This window comes from Hippocampus zosterae, chromosome 1 (genome assembly GCF_025434085.1).
Source record: "Hippocampus zosterae strain Florida chromosome 1, ASM2543408v3, whole genome shotgun sequence".
NCBI classification, from domain to species: domain Eukaryota; kingdom Metazoa; phylum Chordata; class Actinopteri; order Syngnathiformes; family Syngnathidae; genus Hippocampus; species Hippocampus zosterae.
Genome location: NC_067451.1, coordinates 384,918 through 405,816, shown reverse-complemented (window position 1 = coordinate 405,816; position 20,899 = coordinate 384,918). Strand labels below are relative to the sequence as shown.

The following is a 20,899-nucleotide window of genomic DNA, read 5'->3' as shown; positions in this document are numbered from 1 at the left end:
AGGCATTTTTCTATTTTTCCGCAAGTTTCGCTTTGCGCTATGGTTTATTATTTTTCTTCATTGTGGAACGTATCCGATTTTATGCCACTTTTTCTCTTAACAAATGTCCGCTTGTCCTTACCGTTGAGCAACAAGTACGCTCACTCAGTGGTGGGCCACCATTTGCTCTTTGGGTGGCTTCCACCAACTCTGATGTCCCTCTGCAGTTGTTCATCAGTGCCACCAGGGGGCCACGTCGGACCGCGCATTCATTCCGTTACCCTCAAACTCACCGTTAGATGGGGACAGATACTGCCCCCCCCCCCCATTCCCCAGCAATAAGAATCACTAATGTTTACTAGAACAAGCCTGCCATGGCCACTACAGCGAGCATGTGTGTCGTGCAAATTCTCCCCCCCCCCCCCGCAACACCCAATTCAGACTAGTATTGTCTAACAAGCACAAATAATAGACTCAGACTTATTTCCTAAGTCATTGATATAATCAGGAGTTGACTCGGCACACCTTTTCCGAGCCGTGTGGGACTAAATAAAGTTTATCTTCTCTTTGGTCGAGGTTTATTTCAAATGAACGATGCTTGGCGGCGCTTTTATCTGACGCCGCCTCCGAGTTTCTGCAGCACGCCGAGGCCTCTCTCCAGGTACTCGGCCCTGCTCAGCCAGAAGGATTCTTTGTCCTTCATGATGTTGGCCAGCACGGCGCCGCCCAGGAACACCATGTGCTTGCGGCGCGGGGGGTCCTCGATGCGAATCTTGAACCGCTGCGGGGACCAAAGCGCAACAACTTTCAGAAGCCAAGACTTACGAGGGGACCCCCTCGGGTAGCTATTTGCGCTTTATTTGCGCTCGATTTGATGAAGATGATTTCGTGCGCAATGTTTGCGGCGTCTTACGGCCAACTTGTGCGCGTCTCCATCCAGGACCCTCTCCAAGTAGAGCTGCTTGATCTCTCGCTCCAGTCGGGACGGGAGGCCGGGGTACATGGTGCTTCCGCCAGACAGGACGATGTGCTTATAGAAGTCTGCCCTGCGAAGGCATCGGAAGCGGGGGCTTCACTTCGCTGCCGACCAGAAAGTATCACTGAAAAGAAATGTGCGCGCGCACGCGCGCGTACCTGAGATCGATGTCGGCCGCCTGGATGGTGTTGAAGAGGAGTTCGGCCACACCGGCCCCCTCCACGTTGATGAGGTGAGGCTGGAAGAGCGCCTCCGGGGCGCCGAACCTCTCGCCGCCGACCATCACCTGCCGGCCGTCCGGGAGCTGCGGCGGACGCGTGGATTGGTGGACGTCGCCCGGTGATGACGCAAGAGTGTCGGCGAAAGGCCCCGCCTACCGTGTAGGACTCCACCAGGTAGGTGGTTTCCGTGGCCAGACGCTGCTCCTGCTCGATGTTGTATCCCACGTAGCACAACTTTTCCTTCAGCATGCGCACCGTCTCGAAGTCGGCCGAGTGGTTAAAGGCGTAGCCGCGCAGGAGTAGGAGCTGGGGGGGGGGGAAACGGGGGGCAAGGACGTGACGTCACCGTGTCACGCTTTTCGTATTGTCGCGCAGAAGAAGCAACGTAGACTCACAGCGTGCGACTTGCAAGTAGGCCAAACACCTTTCGAGCAAGTCCCAAGCTGCCGCGTGGGGGGGGGGGGGGGGGGGTTACAACGGGTCAACCGAGGCCCAAAATACATTCCAAGCACGTCGAGTCAAGTCATGACTTGGTATAAGGTCTGACTCAAAGTCGACAGCACGTACTAAAGTGCCGAGGATTTTAGGGTGGGGTGGGGCTGGGGGGGGTTGTTTGTTTTCATTGATGCCGCGCTATTAAAGCTAAAGAATACTTTCAAGCACAGTATGAGATTTTTGGGAGCTCGTGGCCTTGATGACGCCGTTGGCTGCGTGAGCTTGCATTAAGTTTTGCGGGCATCAAAGATGGCGGACGCGCGCTCGCGGCGTAGCAACGGACTCCAGGCGGCTTTTGTGCTCGCGTCCGATGTCCGCGTTGCTCGTGAATCAAGAGCGAGAGTTCGACATCCGCGTCTGCGTGCCGCCGGCACTCGCCGTGAAGCGCCGGCTCGTTTTTCATTCGTGGAATCTTCGGTCACCGCTAGCATAGTTAGCGAGTGTCGCGCTCGGTCCTCAGCGGACGGACGCGGACGCTTTTACTCGCGAGGCGGGACGGGAAGTGCACCGTTGAAATGGCTGGCATGGCTGACATTTTCTTTTTTTGCTAGCTGCCCATACCTTGATGAGGTAACGCGTGATGTCCCGCCCGGCGATGTCCAGCCTGCGCGTCAGGTGCGGCAAGGAGTAGCCCTCGTACACCGGACAGATGTGGGTGACGCCGTCGCCCGAGTCCACGACCACCCCCGTCAGCAGACCTGCGGGCGCAACGTCTCAAACTGGTTCTCAAGTGCTCAGGGCGAACGGCGGCGGGCGCGCCGGACCTTGAGCGTAGAGCGTGAGCACCGCCTGGATGGCCACGTAGATGGCGTGGAACTGGTATTTCTCAAACATGACCTCGGCGATCTTCTCGCGGTTCTTGGTAGGGTTCATGGGAGGTTCCGTCAGCAGGATCTGCGCGCCACGGGAAGGTCTTAGCGCCATCGCCGCCGCCGCCACGGCGCACCCGGGCGCCTCTCGGCTCACCTTGCAGCCGGACGGCTCGATGTCCAGCCTCTGGTGTCCGAAGGTGTGGTCCCACAGGTGGAGCATGTCGTCCCAGCAGCGCACCATCCCGTTCTCCATGGGGTACGCCACCTCCAGCAGGGAGCGGCACTCGCTGGCTTCGTCGCCCACCATCAGGTCCTACGAGGCGGGACGGAGGCGGGAGGCAACCTTCGCCGGGCTACGCCCTTCGCCTTTCGCCCTTTCGCCTTTCGCCCTTCTCCCTTACCTTGATCTCGATGTCGCCCACTTTGGTGGTGGATCGAATGACCGGGCGACCCACCATGGCGGGAAAGATGTGCTCCGGGAAGTTGGAGCCGGCAAAGCCGCACTTGACGAACTGCGGAAGCAATCGGGTCCAACTGTGAAATACTTTTTCCGGTACGATGCCTCAATGTTTCCGGGAGTCCCGTCCCACAACGGCGCACACGCCCTCTTCCGTCTGTGCTCGTCAAGCAAAATCCCCAATCAGAGAAAAATCCGCCCAGGTGAACGGTTGGATTCCGCTTTGCGCGAGCTCCGCGCACGCAAACGGGGCCCCTGGTCCAATACGCGTGACTGCAATACGTGTCCAAGTCAATTGTAGTTGGCTGCGACGCGGGACAGGATTTCGCTCAGTCATGACAGTTGCGCTTTGTACGATGAGCAGATCGTTTTTCGCAGAAGTTTCAGAAGTCAGCCTGACAGTGTCTCACTGGAGTGAGTTTGAACATTTTCCTTCCTTCCTTCCTTCCTTCCTTCCTATGTTCCTTCCTCCCTTCCTATGTTCCTTCCTTCCTTCCGTCCTTCCTTCCTTCCTTCCTTCCTTCCTTCCTTCCTTCCTTCCTTCCTTCCTTCCTTCCTTCCTTCCTTCCTTCCTTCCTATGTTCCTTCCTTCCTATGTTCCTTCCTTCCTTCCTTCCTATGTTCCTTCCTTCCTTCCTTCTTTCCTTCCTTCTTTCCTTCCTTCCTTCCTTCCTTCCTTCCTTCCTATGTTCCTTCCTCCCTTCCTATGTTCCTTCCTTCCTTCCGTCCTTCCTTCCTTCCTTCCTTCCTTACTTCCTTCTTTCCTTCCTATGTTCCTTCCTTCCTTCCTTCCTTCCTTCCTTCCTTCCTTCCTTCCTTCCTTCCTTCCTATGTTCCTTCCTTCCTTCCTATGTTCCTTCCTTCCTTCCTTCCTTCCTTCTTTCCTTCCTTCCTTCTTCCTTCCTTCCTTCCTTCCTTCCTTCTTTCTTTCCTTCCTTCCTTCCTTCCTTCCTATGTTCCTTCCTCCCTTCCTATGTTCCTTCCTTCCTTCCTATGTTCCTTCCTTCCTCCCTTCCTTCTTTCTGTCCTTCCTTCCTTCCTTCCTTCCTTCCTTACTTCCTTCTTTCCTTCCTATGTTCCTTCCTTCTTTCCTTCCTTCCTTCTTTCCTTCCTTCCTTCCTTCCTTCCTTCCTTCTTTCTTTCTTTCCATCCTTCCTTCCTTCCTTCCTAAGCTCCTTCCTATGTTCCTTCCTTCTTCTTTCCTTCCTTCCTTCCTATGTTCCTTCCTTCTTCTTTCCTTCCTTCCTTCCTTCCTATGTTCCTTCCTTCCTTCCTTCGCCCGAGGGGCAGACGGCAGCGCATTCCGAGGCGAAGCCAGCAGCCCCTCCTGAAAAAGCGGCACCCGAGACAGAGCTTCCGGACTCCCGGCCCCAGAGAGCAAGCAACAAGTCCGGACAGGCCGCCCGCCGCATTCTCACCTCGTCCGAACGCACGCAAAGTCAGAGCTCCGACGTGTTAGGTGAGTATTTGACGTACCCCCGTCCCGTTGTCGCAGACCACCACTCTCCGGCCTTCGCTGTCCATCTCGGCTCCGCTATCGGCTCCGACGTGCTGCCCACCCGGTCGGCGCAGTCTCGGCAACTCGGCGCGTCTTGTGGACCCGCCCGCTTTGGAGGCCGGCTTGGGTGGGACGCCAGCATCGCCGCCTCCTTTGCCTCACCTTCCTTCTTTTGAGTGCGGCTCCAGTCAGCCAAAATGTCATCTCTCGCTCTCTCTATGCATTCATTCATTTTTCTGAACCGCTTAATCCTCACTCGGGTCGCGGGGGGTGCCGGAGCCTATCCCAGCCGTCTTCGGGCAGTAGGCGGGGGACACCCTGAACCGGTTGCCAGCCAATCGCAGGGCACACAGAAACGAACAACCATTCACACTCACACTCACAACGAGGGACAATTTAGAGCGTCCAATCAACTGCCATGCATGTTTTTGGAATGTGGGAGGAAACCGGAGGACCCAGAAAAAAGCCTTTCAGAATAAGGACTTTGTGAATGATAAAAGTAAATTGCACATTTGTTGAAGGAATGTAAGGTGCTTCATAAAATGTTTTGTAAAAGATACATTCATTAAATTTCAACATTTTCCAAATGTTCTTGTGCGTCTTTATACCAAAACAAAGGAAAGATGTTGTTTTGGTTGTGTGTAGCAAAGTATGGTATCATTTTAATGGTCCGGCCCAATTGACATCTACCGAGGCCGTATGTCGCCCACCATGTGAAATGAGTTTGACACCAGTGATGAAGGCGTTTTTAGCCCCAAAAAATGACCATGTATAGTAAGGCGTTTTTAGGCGAAAAAAACAACCATGTATAGTAAGGCATTTTTGGCCGAAAAAAACGACCATGTATATATATATAGTAAGGCATTTTACATGGTCATTTTTTTCGTCTAAAAACGCCTTACTATACATGGTCGTTTTTTTCCGTCGAAAAACGCCTTACTATACATGGTCGTTTTTTTTTGGCGAAAAACGCCTTACTATACATGGTCGTTTTTTTTTTCAACAAAAAACGCCATACCATACATGGTCGTTTTTTGGGGCTTAAAACGCCTTACTATACATGGTCGTTTTTTTCCGTCGAAAAACGCCTTACTATACATGGTCGGTTTTTTTTCAGCTAAAAACGCCTTACTATACATGGTCGGTTTTTTTTCGTCTAAAAATGCCTTACTATACATGGTCGTTTTTTTTGGCGAAAAACGCCTTACTATACATGGTCGTTTTTTTCCGTCGAAAAACGCCTTACTATACATGGTCGTTTTTTTTTGGCGAAAAACGCCTTACTATACATGGTCGTTTTTTTTTTCAACAAAAAACGCCTTACCATACATGGTCGTTTTTTGGGGCTTAAAACGCCTTACTATACATGGTCGTTTTTTTCCGTCGAAAAACGCCTTACTATACATGGTCGGTTTTTTTTCAGCTAAAAACGCCTTACTATACATGGTCGGTTTTTTTTCGTCTAAAAATGCCTTACTATACATGGTTGTTTTTTTTGGCGAAAAATGCCTTACTATACATGGTCGTTTTTTTTTCAGCTAAAAACGCCTTACTATACATGGTCGTTTTTTTTTCAGCTAAAAACGCCTTACTATACATGGTCGGTTTTTTTTCGTCTAAAAATGCCTTACTATACATGGTCGTTTTTTTTTCGTCAAAAAATGCCTTACTATACATGGTCGTTTTTTTTGGCGAAAAACGCCTTACTATACATGGTCGTTTTTTTTTTCAACAAAAAACGCCTTACCATACATGGTCGTTTTTTTCAGCTAAAAACGCCTTACTATACATGGTCGGTTTTTTTTCGTCTAAAAATGCCTTACTATACATGGTCGTTTTTTTTCGTCAAAAAATGCCTTACTATACATGGTCGTTTTTTTTGGCGAAAAACGCCTTACTATACATGGTCGTTTTTTTTTTCAACAAAAAACGCCTTACCATACATGGTCGTTTTTTGGGGCTTAAAACGCCTTACTATACATGGTCGTTTTTTTTCGGCTAAAAACGCCTTACTATACATGGTCGTTTTTTTCGTCTAAAAACGCCTTACTATACATGGTCGTTTTTTTCCGTCGAAAAACGCCTTACTATACATGGTCGGTTTTTTTTCAGCTAAAAACGCCTTACTATACATGGTCGGTTTTTTTTCGTCTAAAAATGCCTTACTATACATGGTCGTTTTTTTTGGCGAAAAACGCCTTACTATACATGGTCGTTTTTTTCCGTCGAAAAACGCCTTACTATACATGGTCGTTTTTTTTTGGCGAAAAACGCCTTACTATACATGGTCGTTTTTTTTTTCAACAAAAAACGCCTTACCATACATGGTCGTTTTTTGGGGCTTAAAACGCCTTACTATACATGGTCGTTTTTTTCCGTCGAAAAACGCCTTACTATACATGGTCGGTTTTTTTTCAGCTAAAAACGCCTTACTATACATGGTCGGTTTTTTTTCCGTCTAAAAATGCCTTACTATACATGGTTGTTTTTTTTGGCGAAAAACGCCTTACTATACATGGTCGTTTTTTTTTCAGCTAAAAACGCCTTACTATACATGGTCGTTTTTTTTTCAGCTAAAAACGCCTTACTATACATGGTCGGTTTTTTTTCGTCTAAAAATGCCTTACTATACATGGTCGTTTTTTTTTCGTCAAAAAATGCCTTACTATACATGGTCGTTTTTTTTGGCGAAAAACGCCTTACTATACATGGTCGTTTTTTTTTTCAACAAAAAACGCCTTACCATACATGGTCGTTTTTTGGGGCTTAAAACGCCTTACTATACATGGTCGTTTTTTTTCGGCTAAAAACGCCTTACTATACATGGTCGTTTTTTTTTTCAACAAAAAACGCCTTACCATACATGGTCGTTTTTTTCAGCTAAAAACGCCTTACTATACATGGTCGGTTTTTTTTCGTCTAAAAATGCCTTACTATACATGGTCGTTTTTTTTCGTCAAAAAATGCCTTACTATACATGGTCGTTTTTTTTGGCGAAAAACGCCTTACTATACATGGTCGTTTTTTTTTTCAACAAAAAACGCCTTACCATACATGGTCGTTTTTTGGGGCTTAAAACGCCTTACTATACATGGTCGTTTTTTTTCGGCTAAAAACGCCTTACAATACATGGTCGTTTTTTTCAGCGAAAAAGGCCTTACTATACATGGTCGTTTTTTTGGGGGCTAAAAATGCCTTTCTATACATTGTTTTTTTCCTCGAAAAACGCCTAACAAGTAACATGGTTACTTTTTTCGGCTCAAAAGTCTTTTTTTTTTTGTTAAAACGCCTTACTATACGTGGTCCTTTATTTTCGGCTCAAAACGCCTTACGACACATTTAACTGTAACAGTATTCGCTTACGTTATTTCTTTCTGTATCCAAAGTATGTGACGACTTTCCATGCATTTGGTTCCTCCTCGAGCATCTGACCGCGTGGCCCAGTCAAGGACAGACAAACCCACTGAAGCAACCTCACTTTGGATAGAAATATATTTCATTTATTGCCATGAACACAGCTTCCTTTTTTTTTTTTTCCTTGAGGAAAGATCGTCCGCCGGTGGCGCGCGTCGCCGAGACTCTCCTCCGACCGTCGCCGCACTGGGAGCGGCTTAAAAAAAAAAAAACAACAACAACAACGCGTGGCGTGACGTCAGCAGTAAACATGGTGAGGGGGTGCCCTGAGTTGCTTCCTGTTAAGGCAGTGACATGTTCGCTATGCTTTGAGCGCTAGCTAGCTACAAGACTTTTTTTTGGGGGGGGGGGTACGTTTCGCTATTTATTTTTTTTTAGTCAACACACTATGTAAGTTCATTCAAAAAATAAGAAGAAGAATAAAAGAGAAATTATTTTTGTGCAGGATTTTTTTTGTTTTCCCCATGACAGCAAATTGACAAAACGAATACGGGATGGAACCGACGTGAAAAATTCCTTGATTGTACTTCAGTCCAAGCCAGAGTCGGTACTTGTGACTTCAATAAAGGAGGTGAATGAATACTTTGAACACAAGTCTCCGTACTTCTACTTTGAAGTACGGAGCGAGAGTACTTTTGCGGAGCCAGGCACTGCGACGAGAAACACTTTAAGAGCACGGGGCTTCTTTCTCAAGAGCCCTTTTCCACGACCAGATGCGCTCAAAGTCACGGGGCTTGTGGAAGCGCGTGCCGTTTGTCGCTTTGTTACGGGGGTTTTTGTCCCGTCTCTAGCGTGACATCCCGGCCCCCGTCACGAGACAGTCCGGACCTCGCCGGAGGCCGTCGCGGCGGCGCGCCGTTTCAGGACTCAAATTCGCTGTCGCCGCTGACGGAGATGTCCGGCGTGGAGGCGCCGGCGCCCCTTCGCTCGGTCTCCGTGCTGCAGTCGCTGGCCTCGGGGCTGCCCAGGTTGCGGGGGGAGGACACCAGCAGGCGGGGGGGGCACTCCCGGTCCGAAGGCAGGAGGGCCGGCTCCTGCTGCAGCCTGGCGTGGAGCAAAGACGGGTTGGAGAGACCGGGCCATCGGAGGATATTTTCTTTCCCCGCTAATTTGGAAATACTCCGCGTGTCAATTTTAGCCGGAGTAAAAGTCAAACCGAAATATTGTTGAAAAACCAGCCCAAAAACGGCTCGTTTCTGATGTGGCGAGCTTTGGCGAACCCTAAAATTGCTTGTCCCATCGCAGATTCGGCTCTCTCGGGCCCACGCCGACTCACTCACCTGTTCTTGGCGGAGGCGGCGCGGTCTCGTTGGCGGCGGTTCTTGAACCAGTTGCCAACCTGGGTGGGCGTGAGTCCCGTGGCCTGGGCCAGGTGCCTCTTCCTGGACGGGTTGGGGTAAGGGTCTTGGAGGTACCACTCTCGCAGCAAACTGCGCGTCCTCTCCTGGTGGCAAACGAGGGAGAGGCCGCAAATTTACGGGTCGGAACCCTCAAGGTGGGGTGGTGGCCCCGAGAGATCCCGGAGCGCTCGTCGTTCATTGATTGCTTGGGTTCAAAGGTCATTTTTGGGTGATTTTGAGAGATGAAACGGCCGCGCTAAAACTAGCCCGTTGTCGCATGGTTGCGTATGAGCTTAAGCGGCTATTTTGGTCCCACTTGATGGTCGCCGCACGACAGAAGAGCTCATAGGTGGCTGAGCCTCGCGGAGGATTGGCAGATAAATACCTCGGCGGAGTTTGAAAGCGTCCCGATCGAGGTTTACGCCATGAGCAAAGCGCTCTTTTTGTTCTCACGGAAGCCCGAGACTTAGTCCGGCGGGGATCCTGGGAACAAAGACGCTACAAGACAGCAAGAAGCTCGGCCCCCGATCGGTGATTGGACTCTTTGCCATGTGATGGAGAGCCCCGCTCATTGTGAAACTTTGATGAAGATGCGCGTCGACATTTTCACGTGCGAGATCATTTTCCTTCCCCGTGTTCAAGTGGCTGTCAAGGTACGATTTGGGCTAAATTGAATTGAATTGAGTTCGCGTTCGAGGCCACCACCCGGTGCGCCGTCGGGGTTCCGAAAGGCAACGGAGCCGCACGGCGGCCGAGATTCCCCTGGCTCCCCCTGACTCTAAACTTCCTCCTCCTCTCACATGCCCGCCAGTCGTACTAGCTTGCCGGAAGATGGCTCTCAAAGTCATTGACTCTCCACTCAATGGGATCACCGGAAAGAAGGAAGGAAGGAAGGAAGTAAGAAAAGAAGGAAGGAAGGAAGAAAAGAAAGAAGGAAGGAAGGAAGGAAGAAGGAAGGAAGGAAGAAAAGAAGGAAGGAAGAAAAGGAAGAATAGAAGGAAGGAAGGAAGGAAGGAAGAAAGAAAAGAAGGAAGAAATGAAGGAAGAAATGAAGGAAGAAAAGAAGGAAGGAAGGAAGGAAGGAAGGAAGGAAGGAAGGAAGGAGGGAAGGAAGGAAGGAAGGAAGAAAGAAAAGAAGGAAGAAATGAAGGAAGAAATGAAGGAAGAAAAGAAGGAAGGAAGGAAGGAAGGAAGAAAAGAAGGAAGGGAGGAAGGAAGGAAGGAAGGAAGGAAGGAAGGAAGAAAAGAAGGAAGGGAGGAAGGAAGGAAGGAAGGAAGGAAGGAAGGAAGGAAGGAAGGAAGGCAGGAAGGCAGGAAGGAAGGAAGAAATGAAGGAAGAAAAGAAGAAAGAAAAGAAGGAAGAAAAGAAGAAAGAAAAGAAGGAAGAAAAGAAGGAAGAAAGGAAGGAAGGAAGAAAAGAAGGAAGGGAGGAAGGAAGGAAGGAAGGAAGGAAGGAAGGAAGGAAGGAAGGAAGGAAGGAAGGAAGGAAGGAAGGAAGGAAGAAATGAAGGAAGAAAAGAAGGAAGAAAAGAAGGAAGGAAGGAAGAAAAGAAGGAAAGAAGGAAGGAAGGAAGGTCAAACACTAGTTTGAAAATTGGAGTTGACTTCAATTTTTTGCGCAATACTTTGTGACTCGGAAAAAACGGAAACTCATATTGACTGAAATAAATCATTTTCCCCAAAAAGCTTTTCCTCAAAACTGCTTCATACAGAAGACGATTAGGGCCAATGAAGAAAAAAAAAAAACAAGGTTGGCAAGAAGCTCATTTTAATCTCAGAGTTCAGATTTTAAAGTCCGAATTCTGTGTGGGTTTTTTTTTTTCTTCATTGGCCTAAATCCTCTTCCGTAGATTGAAGCTACCTTTAAAAAAAAAAAAAAAAACTTTTTTGACAACTCAGTCAGAACCCTGCGTGGTTGCGAAATCAGCGGGGACACGCCCGAGCTTGCTCACCACCACTTGAGGGAAGGCTTCTTCTCCCCCCCCCCCCGTCAGATGCTTTTGAAGGTTAGCCTTTTGGATTTGGTGTGGCTTCAGAAGGGAGGTCCAAAGATTTTCTTTTTGTTTCTTTTGGGAAACATGACGAGGCCCCCCCCGTTTTGTGTGCACCGGCAAAGCGACTTGGCTTTTGGCCACACTTTGCTCCGTCGAATTTGGTCAACTCTGGCCGCAGTTGTTGTGAAAGCGCGACATTAAGGCGTCAAAGAGGAGCGCAAGTCCAAATGTTTTCGTCAGTCAATAAAAAAAATAAAGAAGCCGCCGTCTTTCACCTTCGATGGGGGGGGGGGGGGGCGAAAAAGTAAGGCGGGGGGGTTAGGGGGGTGGAAAAGACGGCAGTCGGTGGCAAAATGCTCCGGCTTTCGATGCGCCCGAAGCGGCGGCAACGATCAAGATGTTAGCTCGGCGTGGTTACCTTGAAGCAGTGCGTCTTCTGCTCGCCGTCCCAGATGGTCCGGGGCAAAGGGAACTTCTTGCGTATGCGGTACTTCTCCACCGGACCCAGCGGTCGCCCCCGGAGCCTCTCGGCCTCCCGGTAGTGCGCGTCCAGCCACAGGTCCTGCAGCTTGGCGTGGGACTCCCGCGTGAAGCGGTGACTTTGCAGGATTTGGTAGAGCGCCTCGAAGTCGCCCCTGTGGAACGCCACCAAGGCTCGGGCGCGCATCAGCGACTCGTGGCGGTTCAGGGCCTGCCCGGCCGGCAGGGACCACAGGAAGCGGGCCAGGCGCTCCATGTCGCCCGTCTCCTCCAGGTTCTCGCACACGCGGGCCACCTGCTCGCCCGTGAAGACGGGCGGCGGGAACATGTCGCAAGTCGAGGAGGAGCGAGATGCTGCGCGGGGGGCCGCTGTGGCGCAAAAAAGCCGGGGGCCGCCGCCGGATGGGAGGTATTTATAGCGCCGTGCAATTAGCAGCCCTGCGCTAGTTTGAAGAAGGATTAGAGGGGGCGGGCGCCAGGGGGGTGGGGGGGCGGTGCCCTTCCCTCTCCTACCCTACCCTGAGGTGACACACGCAGCTCATCAGCTTGTTTGGACGATTAGCTTCAGCGCAGTCGGGACGGAGAGAGCCGGCGACGGATCAAGCGGCCAAAGAGCGCGCCCATCGATTCTTTCGGGGCACCTTCGTGGCCCGAGAGGTTGCCGTCAGGTCAAAGGATGAGCTGCGGCAAAGCAGATTAGCATCATCAGCATCATCATTGGAACATCTGCACTCTTCAGCACCCCCCCCCCCCCACCTGACACACAAACAAAACTCGTTTGTCGTCAGTGTTGGCCCGCTTGAGTGGCTTCAACTGGAGCCTCCCGATGGCGATGACCGCAACAAATGATTTTGCCCATGGGCCCGAGCGGGGGCCGCGCCCCCGCGCCCGCTCTCAGCATGCCGCATAAATCCTCAGTGAAGACAATTAACAAGCAATTGGGAGGAGAAGTAATTAGGATGATCTGCTTAACACGGTGGCAGGGAAAATGGCTTGGAAACGCACACACGCACACTTAATCCCCCCCCAGGCAAATGTGTAAAGGCTAATTACAAGCTCATTTGCAACTCAATAGGAGGATCCTCTCAGACGGCTCCACCCCCCCCCCCCGTCCTCCTCCATAAGACGCCCGGTGTTAGTTTGATGCCTCACCTCGCACGGGGAGGGGGTGGGGGGGGGGGGAGACCCCCTCCCCCCACGTTTGAGAACGGACCTGCCTGGCCGCAGACACTATCATGGCGGCTGTTTGAGGGATCGGCTTACCCGGAAGCCGCAGGCTAATTGAAGCCGTTGAGAAAAATAGATCGGCCAATCAGCGCTGGCCGGGGATTACTGCCGCAACGTCGGGAATGTCCACGCGGCCGTGTGACAATTGTGTCTTGGGAGACAACGGGGGAACCCCAGCCGGCCCCCCCCCCCCCCCCCCCAGACAAACAAGGATTTCTTTGGGGTTGCCCCCCCCATCCCCTCACCCACTGTTTAATTTGCAAAATGACTTTGGCCCATAAACTGACGCGTGTTGCATCCACACTGTATTGTCGTAGCAGAGTCTCGCATGTCTTGAAGTGAAGACATTTTGGAAGTATTTCGCTTGCCCGAGTTTTGGATATCTCTCTCCACTCGATCATCGTTCTCGGGCTTCTCCGAGCTTGCCGATGAGACGAGCGTTTCCGCGGAGCGTCCCGCTTGAAGGGGGCTGGACGGCGCCTCTGGACGACCGGACTCGGGCGCCGCTGTCCGATGGCGTTGGCTACTTCAAAAGAGATAAAGGAGATAAAGGAAGAAAAAAAGAAAAAAACATCACAGTGTAACAGATTAAAACTCATTCAGTAGCAGCCAATTCGAGACCAAGTCTGAAAAGACGGTTATAAACGTCTTTGGGAGTGAATGAGTTAAAAAAAAAAAGGCCAATGTGAATAACACAGCGAATGAAGTATTTCTCGGCATCATACGCTGGCGACCCGAAGAGCTTTACAGACGCACGCTCGCAATATTTTTTCATATCCAGCCGAGCTCTCCAACTGTCGAGTACAGCGAGAGCACATGAGTGGTCGCCCGCCGCCGATTGAACTCCGAAATCGCCCGAATGGCCTCAACCAGAATTTGAACTTTCTTAAGATAAGATAAGATAAGATATCTTTTATTCGTCCCACACTTTCTTACGTATATGGCCGTATCGCACAAATCATACGGATTCTGAAAATTTCCGCCCCCCCCCCCCTTTACAGGTAGTTCAGTTTGCATGTCTACTTGAATGCTTTCATTCCTGGTAACTTTCCAGTAAATCACGTGTATTAAGGAGATCTACAATAAATATCATTGAAAATTTCGTGGTGGGGGGGGGGGCGGTTTCTGCCGTTATTTTGACATATGAAATGCTTTGGTGTGTTATGCGGAGATGGAGACGACGCAGTATATACAGCCAACCAGTGGCTAGCGTTTGTGTCCATGTAACAGGTGTTAGTGGAGTTGTTTAGGATTAAAGGTGGGGCTTATTCTTACCTAAGAGCCTAATGCTCATTAATTCCTGCTTTGGTGACTTAGCCCCCCCCCCCTGATCCTCTGGGGACGGGCCGAGGCCGACCCCGCGCCGCCGCTGCCTCGATGGCCCGGCAGTCCGGCCCAGAAGGCCCCGCGCGGAGGCTTTCGGCGCCTTGTGCATCTTCTCTGTCCAAAGTAGCAGTTTGGGTGGGGGCGGAGTCAGAGGGCGGGGAGGGCGGGGCGTTGGGCGACTGCAATAATGTGCAAAACGTCAGCTCCAAGTGAAGGCAGCAGTGAAAAGAAACACTGTCGGCTTTTATTGATTTGGACCTCTAAAGTCTTTGTTGTGCGCGGCGACAGATGACGGCCCGCCGTGTGACTGCAGCACTCAAAAGTAATCTGACATAGAAATCCTCTTAATCTGCTCCACCGCCACAAGAATTGGAGCGAGAGCCGCGTTGCGCCGCGCCGCGCTGGACCATTCCGGCGAAACGTTTTTGAGGCGTCCCGAGACGATCCTTTGACGTTCTAAAGGGCACGACCAATCACATCGCCCGATGACACCGGCCTGTAGACCACATCTATCGATCGGCCGCTCTTGTTCGGGCTCTCCGCGCGCAAAGTGCGAATAAATGCATGTTGGCACACGCCCGCTTCTTGCTGGGGGGCTCATTGTAACCTAGCCCCCCCCCACATTGATCGATAAAGGGACACTGTGTGTGTGTGTGTGCTGTGCACAGTGTGAAGCATGACGACTTTGACTGTAAGAGCACTCACCTGTGTGTGTGTGGGTGTGTTTGTGTGTGTGTGGGTGTGCGCCTGGGTGGTGTTGCTGAGCGGGTAAGACAGCAGGGGTGCAAAGCTAAGAAGTGTTAGTGTGGTGAGAAGGATTAAGTCTATGTGTTAGGCCTCCTTTTCTCTGGCCCTGCCTCGTGTCACATCTCGTTATTGCTGTGCTGCGGTGGGGGCAAAAAAAACAACCCCCCCCCTCCCCAAAAAAACCAAACAAACCAAGCAGCAGGACCCATTCGGTCTCATCTCCTTCCCTCTCGTCCTTGAGACTTCTGATTTGGGGGGGGAGCTCAACAAACCTTTGCAAGGGGGCGAACACATTTGACAACATTCCATTTGAATGATCTTGGTGTCTTGCCGTCGGCTCCCCGGGACCACTCGGGTCTTGTCCGGGTGTTCCTCGTTCGGTCGTCGGCTGTTGGCTCATTTGGCACCAGCGGCGCGGTGGGCGACGAGGTAGCGCGTCAAGCTGACGGCTTTGATTCTGACTCCGGCCTCCCTGTGTGGACTTTGCATGTTCTGTCTGTGGCTGCGTGGCTTTTCTGCGGGTGCTCTGGTTTCCTCCAAAAACATGCCCGCGGGCCCGCAACCCCCGTGTGGAAAAAGCGCTTCGGATGACGATTTTGCATTCTCGGTTTGCATGTTCTACCCGTGGCTGTGTGGCTTTTCTGCGGGTGCTCCGGTTTCCTCCAAAAACATGCCCACGGGCCCGCAACCCCCATGAGGAAAAAGCGTTTCGGATGACGATTCCGCATTCTCGGTTTGCATGTTCTACCCGTGGCTGTGTGGCTTTTCTGCGGGTGCTCCGGTTTCCTCCAAAAACATGCCTGCGGGCCCGCAACTCCTGTGAGGAAAAAGCACTTCGGATGCTGATTTCGCATTCTCGGTTTGCATGTTCTACCCGTGGCTGTGTGGCTTTTCTGCGGGTGCTCCGGTTTCCTCCAAAAACATGCCCACGGGCCCGCAACCCCCATGAGGAAAAAGCGTTTCGGATGACGATTCCGCATTCTCGGTTTGCATGTTCTACCCGTGGCTGTGTGGCTTTTCTGCGGGTGCTCTGGTTTCCTCCAAAAACATGCAACCCCCGTGAGGAAAAAGCGCTTCGGATGACAATACCGCATTCTCGGTTTGCATGTTCTACCCGTGGCTGTGTGGCTTTTCTGCGGGTGCTCCGGTTTCCTCCAAAAACATGCCCGCGGGCCCGCAACCCCCGTGTGGAAAAAGCGCTTCGGATGACAATACCGCATTCTCGGTTTGCATGTTCTACCCGTGGCTGTGTGGCTTTTCTGCGGGTGCTCCGGTTTCCTCCAAAAAACATGCTTGGCATGTTAATGGAACGCTCACAAGGTGCGGCCGTGAACATTTGGACGCTAGAAGGGGTCCTATCTGTCCTCAAGTCAAAGTGCACCAACTCGAGTCCGTTTCTGGGTTCCTCCACCCACAAAGAGGACCGCCATCTTGGAGGGGGGGGGGCTCCTCCTCCTCCTCCTGCCCGCAGCTCATAGCGCCGTCCTGCTGCTTCTCCCCCGCCGGCCACAGGCAGAGCTGCTCTCTTGGCCTGAGATGGCTGGGCGGGGAGGTGGCCCTCCTGCCAAGCCGGCACAGGAGAGGGCGGCCCTAATTGCTTTTGGCGTAAAGCTCTGTGACCCAGATAAGCCGCTGGAGATAAACCCCACTTTGCTCCAGCAAACCTGCTCCGGTCCACAGCGGCCACCCCCCCCCCTCCGAGCTTCTCTGCACCTTCTGCCACCTTATTAACCACCACCGCCACCACGGGCGACTCCAGGACCCCGAGTCGCCCCCCCCCCCCCCACCCTGCCCCAACTCCCTGATTGCTTTAGTGGCAAAGAGCGTGGCCCGCCGAAAGTGGGCGTCGCGTGCCACCGGGCTCACGAGGGGGACGCTAAGACACCATTAAGCCACGGCGCCTGGGGAAGCTTGTCAAAGCAGCGAACATCACAAGTTGTCCGCTCCGGGGGCAGATGGCAAAAGCGGGTGGGCTAGCTGAGCGATGTCACGAGTGAAATGCTAATGGCCACCACCTCTCTTTTAACCGTCCGCGGCCATGGGGAGAGCGGAGGGGCCGTCGCGCTCAAGTTGCCCCCGCGCAACGTCTCACTTCACTCTTATGAAGCGTATTAAAAAGGAAGCCCCGCTTTCGGGACATTTGCTCCGTACGATTTCTCTGTGTCGTACGTTTACACGATCGATTTCACGCTTTCTCTGTTCTTTCCTCCGATATTTTTCTCCTTGCAGTTCCTCGGTGAGGACGACCCTTGTAAGAAGTGTCGTTGGAACTCGCCCCGTCTTGGAGGCGAGTCGATGGAGGCTCGTTGCCAAACTTGCTCCTGCTAGCTCGCCGTTGCGTCGTTTCACCTCAACCTGAAGCGGCCCAAGGAACCTTTGCCACTGTCGAATTAAAAGAAAAACTACCAAATGTCAGGTTTGAAAACGCAAACTACTATGCTTGTATAGTTTCAAGTCTTTTTTTTGGGGGGGGGGGGCAGGGGGTGTTTGTTGTTGTTATTCTTTTCCAACGCAGTTTTATTCTTTATTTGCATTCATCCACCTCGTCATTCATTCATTTTCCTTGACCGAGTGAATAGTCTGCCACCTAGTGGCAGCTGTGTGGCATAAACCGGCGCAAAGCGGGAAATCATTTGGCGGCGAAACAAACACTTTACTTTCCGACTTTCTCACTTGACAAATGATCAAAACACAATAGAAATAAATAATAGAGAAAATGTACACCGTGTTACGGTAAACAAAGCCTACCAACCGAGTGAAATGAAGCAGAGGTTAGACTTACCGGTGAGCGTAAACCGCGTCCACGCAGCGAACATAAAATGATGACAAGATGTGTGGCCTGCTCCTTGCTGGTTCGCCGATTTCACGAGTTTTTCCCAAGAGACAAATCATGTCTTAATCTGTCTCGAGTTGCGTTGGGAGTGAAATATTCGTTGCGAGTGCTGGCTAAGGTGGCGTCGAACTTGACAACAAGCAGTTTTGACACTAAACGTGCCTTCTTCAAGATGTTTGTCATTCCCAGTTGGAATTGAGCCGACCTGAAAATGACACCAAACCTCCTGTTGCTCATTTAACAAAATCATATTTGTCATGTTTCTGTAGTCGCATAACACCCCCCCCCCACCCCCACCCCCAAATCGCCAGAACAAAATCCGACGTTACTCGTTGTGTGTGAACCGATTGTTTCTGTACTTGGTGTCGCTAACTAGCTAGCTGGACGGATGGCTAAAGACGCCACTTGACGCCGTTGGCGGTGGCGACGTCATTCGTGTCGCAAAGAAAGCAGTCGAGCTGCTCTAAAATGTGCAACAATACAAAAGTTAAAATCGATAAAAGTCCAGGACTATTCTCCGCCGACGAGTTGGTGAGCGAGGGATGTGCCATTTGACCATAAATAGAAATACAACACAAGCATAAAAATGCCTCAGTCCAGTGTCGACTTGCAGTAGTCAGGAAGGTCTCGCGAGTGTCTGTTGCCATCTAGTGGCCACTGACGGACATCACTGCCCGAGCGGCTCCTCTTGCTCAATGAAGAGGACGTCGCGGTGCAGGACGCCCAAAAAATGCCCCCTCAACCCCCACACGACCCCAGAGAGATCGACAGATCGATATAGACACATCTGTCGAGATATGTCCATTTTAGCATCGTCTGCTCGAGCTCGGATATTTGCTCTTCAGAGCCTCTTTAAAGGTGCGGAACAGGAGCCGGTTGCGGCGGTTCTCCTCGTCTTTCTTCGCGTGGAACTCGCCCTGGATCTTGAAGCCGCGGTGGACCAGGAAGGCCGAACTCAGCACGGAGAACTCGTAGCCGGCCACGTGGAGCTCGCAGGCCTGCTCGGAACAGGGAAAAGGGACGACATCCACAATTGAGTCCATTTCAACCAACCCGTGCAAATGTGCAAGCAAATGTTACAACTTCAAGATGGGATGGAATCATTGGCCTCCCCCTCCGCCCCCAAGCCGCTCGGCCGTCGGCGCTCCTAACCTGGCTGATGCGATTGAAGCCGTACTGTTTGAAGTTCTCGTCGTAGAGGGGCACATTGCGCGCTCCGATGTAGAAAGGCTCCCACGGGTCGACCCAGGTCAGCGTGTAGGCCACTTGCAGGCCGCCGGAGGTGTCGCGGAGGTGGCTGTTGACCCACCGCGAGTAGTTGGTGGGAGCTTGACAACGAGGGCACAGCTCCTCGTAGAACGGGCGCACTTCGCCCACCTGGTAGAGCTGCACCAGCTCGGCCTTGCTGGCCGGGATCTTCCTGGTGTGGCGGATCTCGAAGGCGGGCAGGACGAACACCTGGTCCGGGGCAAGCCGGCGCCCGGCGAGCATCGCCGCGAACTGCTGGTGCAGATCGGCGGCGGGCATCATGTCGATGTCGATGACGAGGATGTAAGGGGACTCGGCGCCTCCTCGGGCCACGTTCCGGAGGAGGTTATTCGGGTAGGGGACGTCTGCGCCCATGGCGTAGTTCCTGTACCTGTCCTTGAGAGCTTCCAGCCGGGAGAAGACGGCGGCGCAGTCGTCCAGGCCGGCAAAGTGCCGGTGGTCGTCTTCGGGGAAGCTGGCCGTCTCCCCCGAGAGACACACCAGGTGGAAGTCCACCAGGGCCTGCACGGGGGGGCACAGGGCGCCGAGCGCGTACACCAGCGCCGTGGCCGACTTGACGTCCTGGCCGTGCGCAAAGATCGCCACCGAAAGCGGGTTCCGCCACCTCTCCACGAGATCCTGCAGGTGGTGAAGGTTGTTCATGCTCGTGTGGGTGACCAGCGTGAGGACGTTCGTGGCCGGCTTGCTCGCGAGATCGCTTTGGATCAAGTTCTTGTACACGCGGTACTGTCCGCTCCGGTCAAAGATCCCGCCGCTCGAAAGGGAATATCTTAGGCGCTCCTTGCGCGAATTCTTCTCGGAGTGCGCCTCGCTCCCGGGGCCGGAGCCCCCCAAGGGCTCCGGGTAGCGGTAACGCTGCTGCTGCTGCTGCTGTTTGCTCTGGAACTTGGTCAGGAAGGACAAGTAGAGGAACTGCAGCAGCGCCACCAGCAGCAGAGCGCTCAGCACCACGCGGAAGGCAGAACATTTCTTGGAAAGATGCATTCCACACCAAGTGACGCGAAACTACACGACGGAGCCCACCTTGTTAAAATACCGCGGAGGCATAAAAAGTCTATTTTGACATCTTGTGGTTGCCGTAGTTCGCGAGCCAAGATGGCCGACTTTCTGCGCATGCGCGGCACAGACCAGCTCGCTTCTCGCTATACCTCGCCGTTTTTGCCTGATGGGAGCCGCCTGGCTTAACCTAGTACCGCTCGCCCTCGTCTAACACCCCGTTAGAGCTGGAAAAGAAAGCCCCCGTGGAGCTGCTGGGGCCGCAACTCAGTGCCACGGGCGCGTCTTGTTCTGCGTTCGCGCTCGGTCCTCACTGAGGGCGCGTGTCGTGACGTCACGCACACATCTTCACAGACTGCCGTTGTCGTCTCAGACGTAAACTCAAACCTGAAGTTCCAAAGCACAAACATTCTCTAATATATTCCGTTTTGAACTGCCTATGCGACCCATTCGCGGACAGCGCTCATTTGAACAGCATTTGGCACCCGGGCACAAAGAAATATCTGATAGCCACATAGCACAAACACACAGCCAATCGCTAACTAGTTTTGAAATCAGAGGTCTGTAAAAACGGCTCCAATATGATCACATTTGTTTTAGAAGGGGCTTGGTAACAAAAAAAAAGCTTATAAAATCCCAATGCTTTAAAATGTGAAGACAAGTTGCACGTTTGGAATATTGAAGCAAGGAAACGTGAAGTCAATGCGCATAATTTGCTGTGGCAGGCCACATAAGCCGATACGGTGGTTCAGATGTGGGCTTGGATTTGGAGAAAAGTAGGCCTACTTGATCGACGTACCACCTTTGCGCTGTCGACAATTCTGTTCCAAAGACT

The 20,899-nt window shown here is 52.0% G+C and overlaps 3 protein-coding genes across 4 annotated transcripts; all 3 read right to left on the bottom strand.

The window, feature by feature from the left end:
* Positions 1–534: 534 nt before the first annotated feature.
* Positions 535–4,581, bottom strand: zgc:101810 (uncharacterized protein LOC493612 homolog). 2 transcript variants are annotated; one of them, XM_052068951.1, is made up of 9 exons: positions 4,417–4,581; positions 2,885–2,995; positions 2,638–2,796; positions 2,436–2,565; positions 2,233–2,369; positions 1,333–1,482; positions 1,114–1,259; positions 893–1,025; positions 535–760 (listed from the first exon to the last, which is right to left on the bottom strand). In XM_052068951.1, exons 1-9 carry the CDS (start codon positions 4,462–4,464, stop codon positions 590–592), a joined length of 1,185 nt encoding a protein of 394 aa, XP_051924911.1. In that variant the 5' UTR covers positions 4,465–4,581; the 3' UTR covers positions 535–589. The 2 variants fall into 2 exon arrangements, with proteins under 2 accessions (XP_051924911.1, XP_051924919.1); XM_052068959.1 differs by having other exon boundaries at positions 4,359–4,509.
* A 3,335-nt stretch (positions 4,582–7,916) lies between these two features.
* Positions 7,917–12,858, bottom strand: six7 (SIX homeobox 7). The gene is made up of 3 exons (XM_052069012.1): positions 11,605–12,858; positions 9,133–9,296; positions 7,917–8,896 (listed from the first exon to the last, which is right to left on the bottom strand). The coding sequence occupies exons 1-3, from the start codon at positions 11,992–11,994 to the stop codon at positions 8,713–8,715; spliced, it is 738 nt and encodes a 245-aa protein (XP_051924972.1). The 5' UTR covers positions 11,995–12,858; the 3' UTR covers positions 7,917–8,712.
* A 4,580-nt stretch (positions 12,859–17,438) lies between these two features.
* b4gat1 (beta-1,4-glucuronyltransferase 1) lies at positions 17,439–20,389 on the bottom strand. Its single transcript, XM_052068929.1, has 2 exons — positions 18,952–20,389; positions 17,439–18,797 (listed from the first exon to the last, which is right to left on the bottom strand). The coding sequence occupies exons 1-2, from the start codon at positions 20,050–20,052 to the stop codon at positions 18,606–18,608; spliced, it is 1,293 nt and encodes a 430-aa protein (XP_051924889.1). The 5' UTR covers positions 20,053–20,389; the 3' UTR covers positions 17,439–18,605.
* Positions 20,390–20,899: the final 510 nt, after the last annotated feature.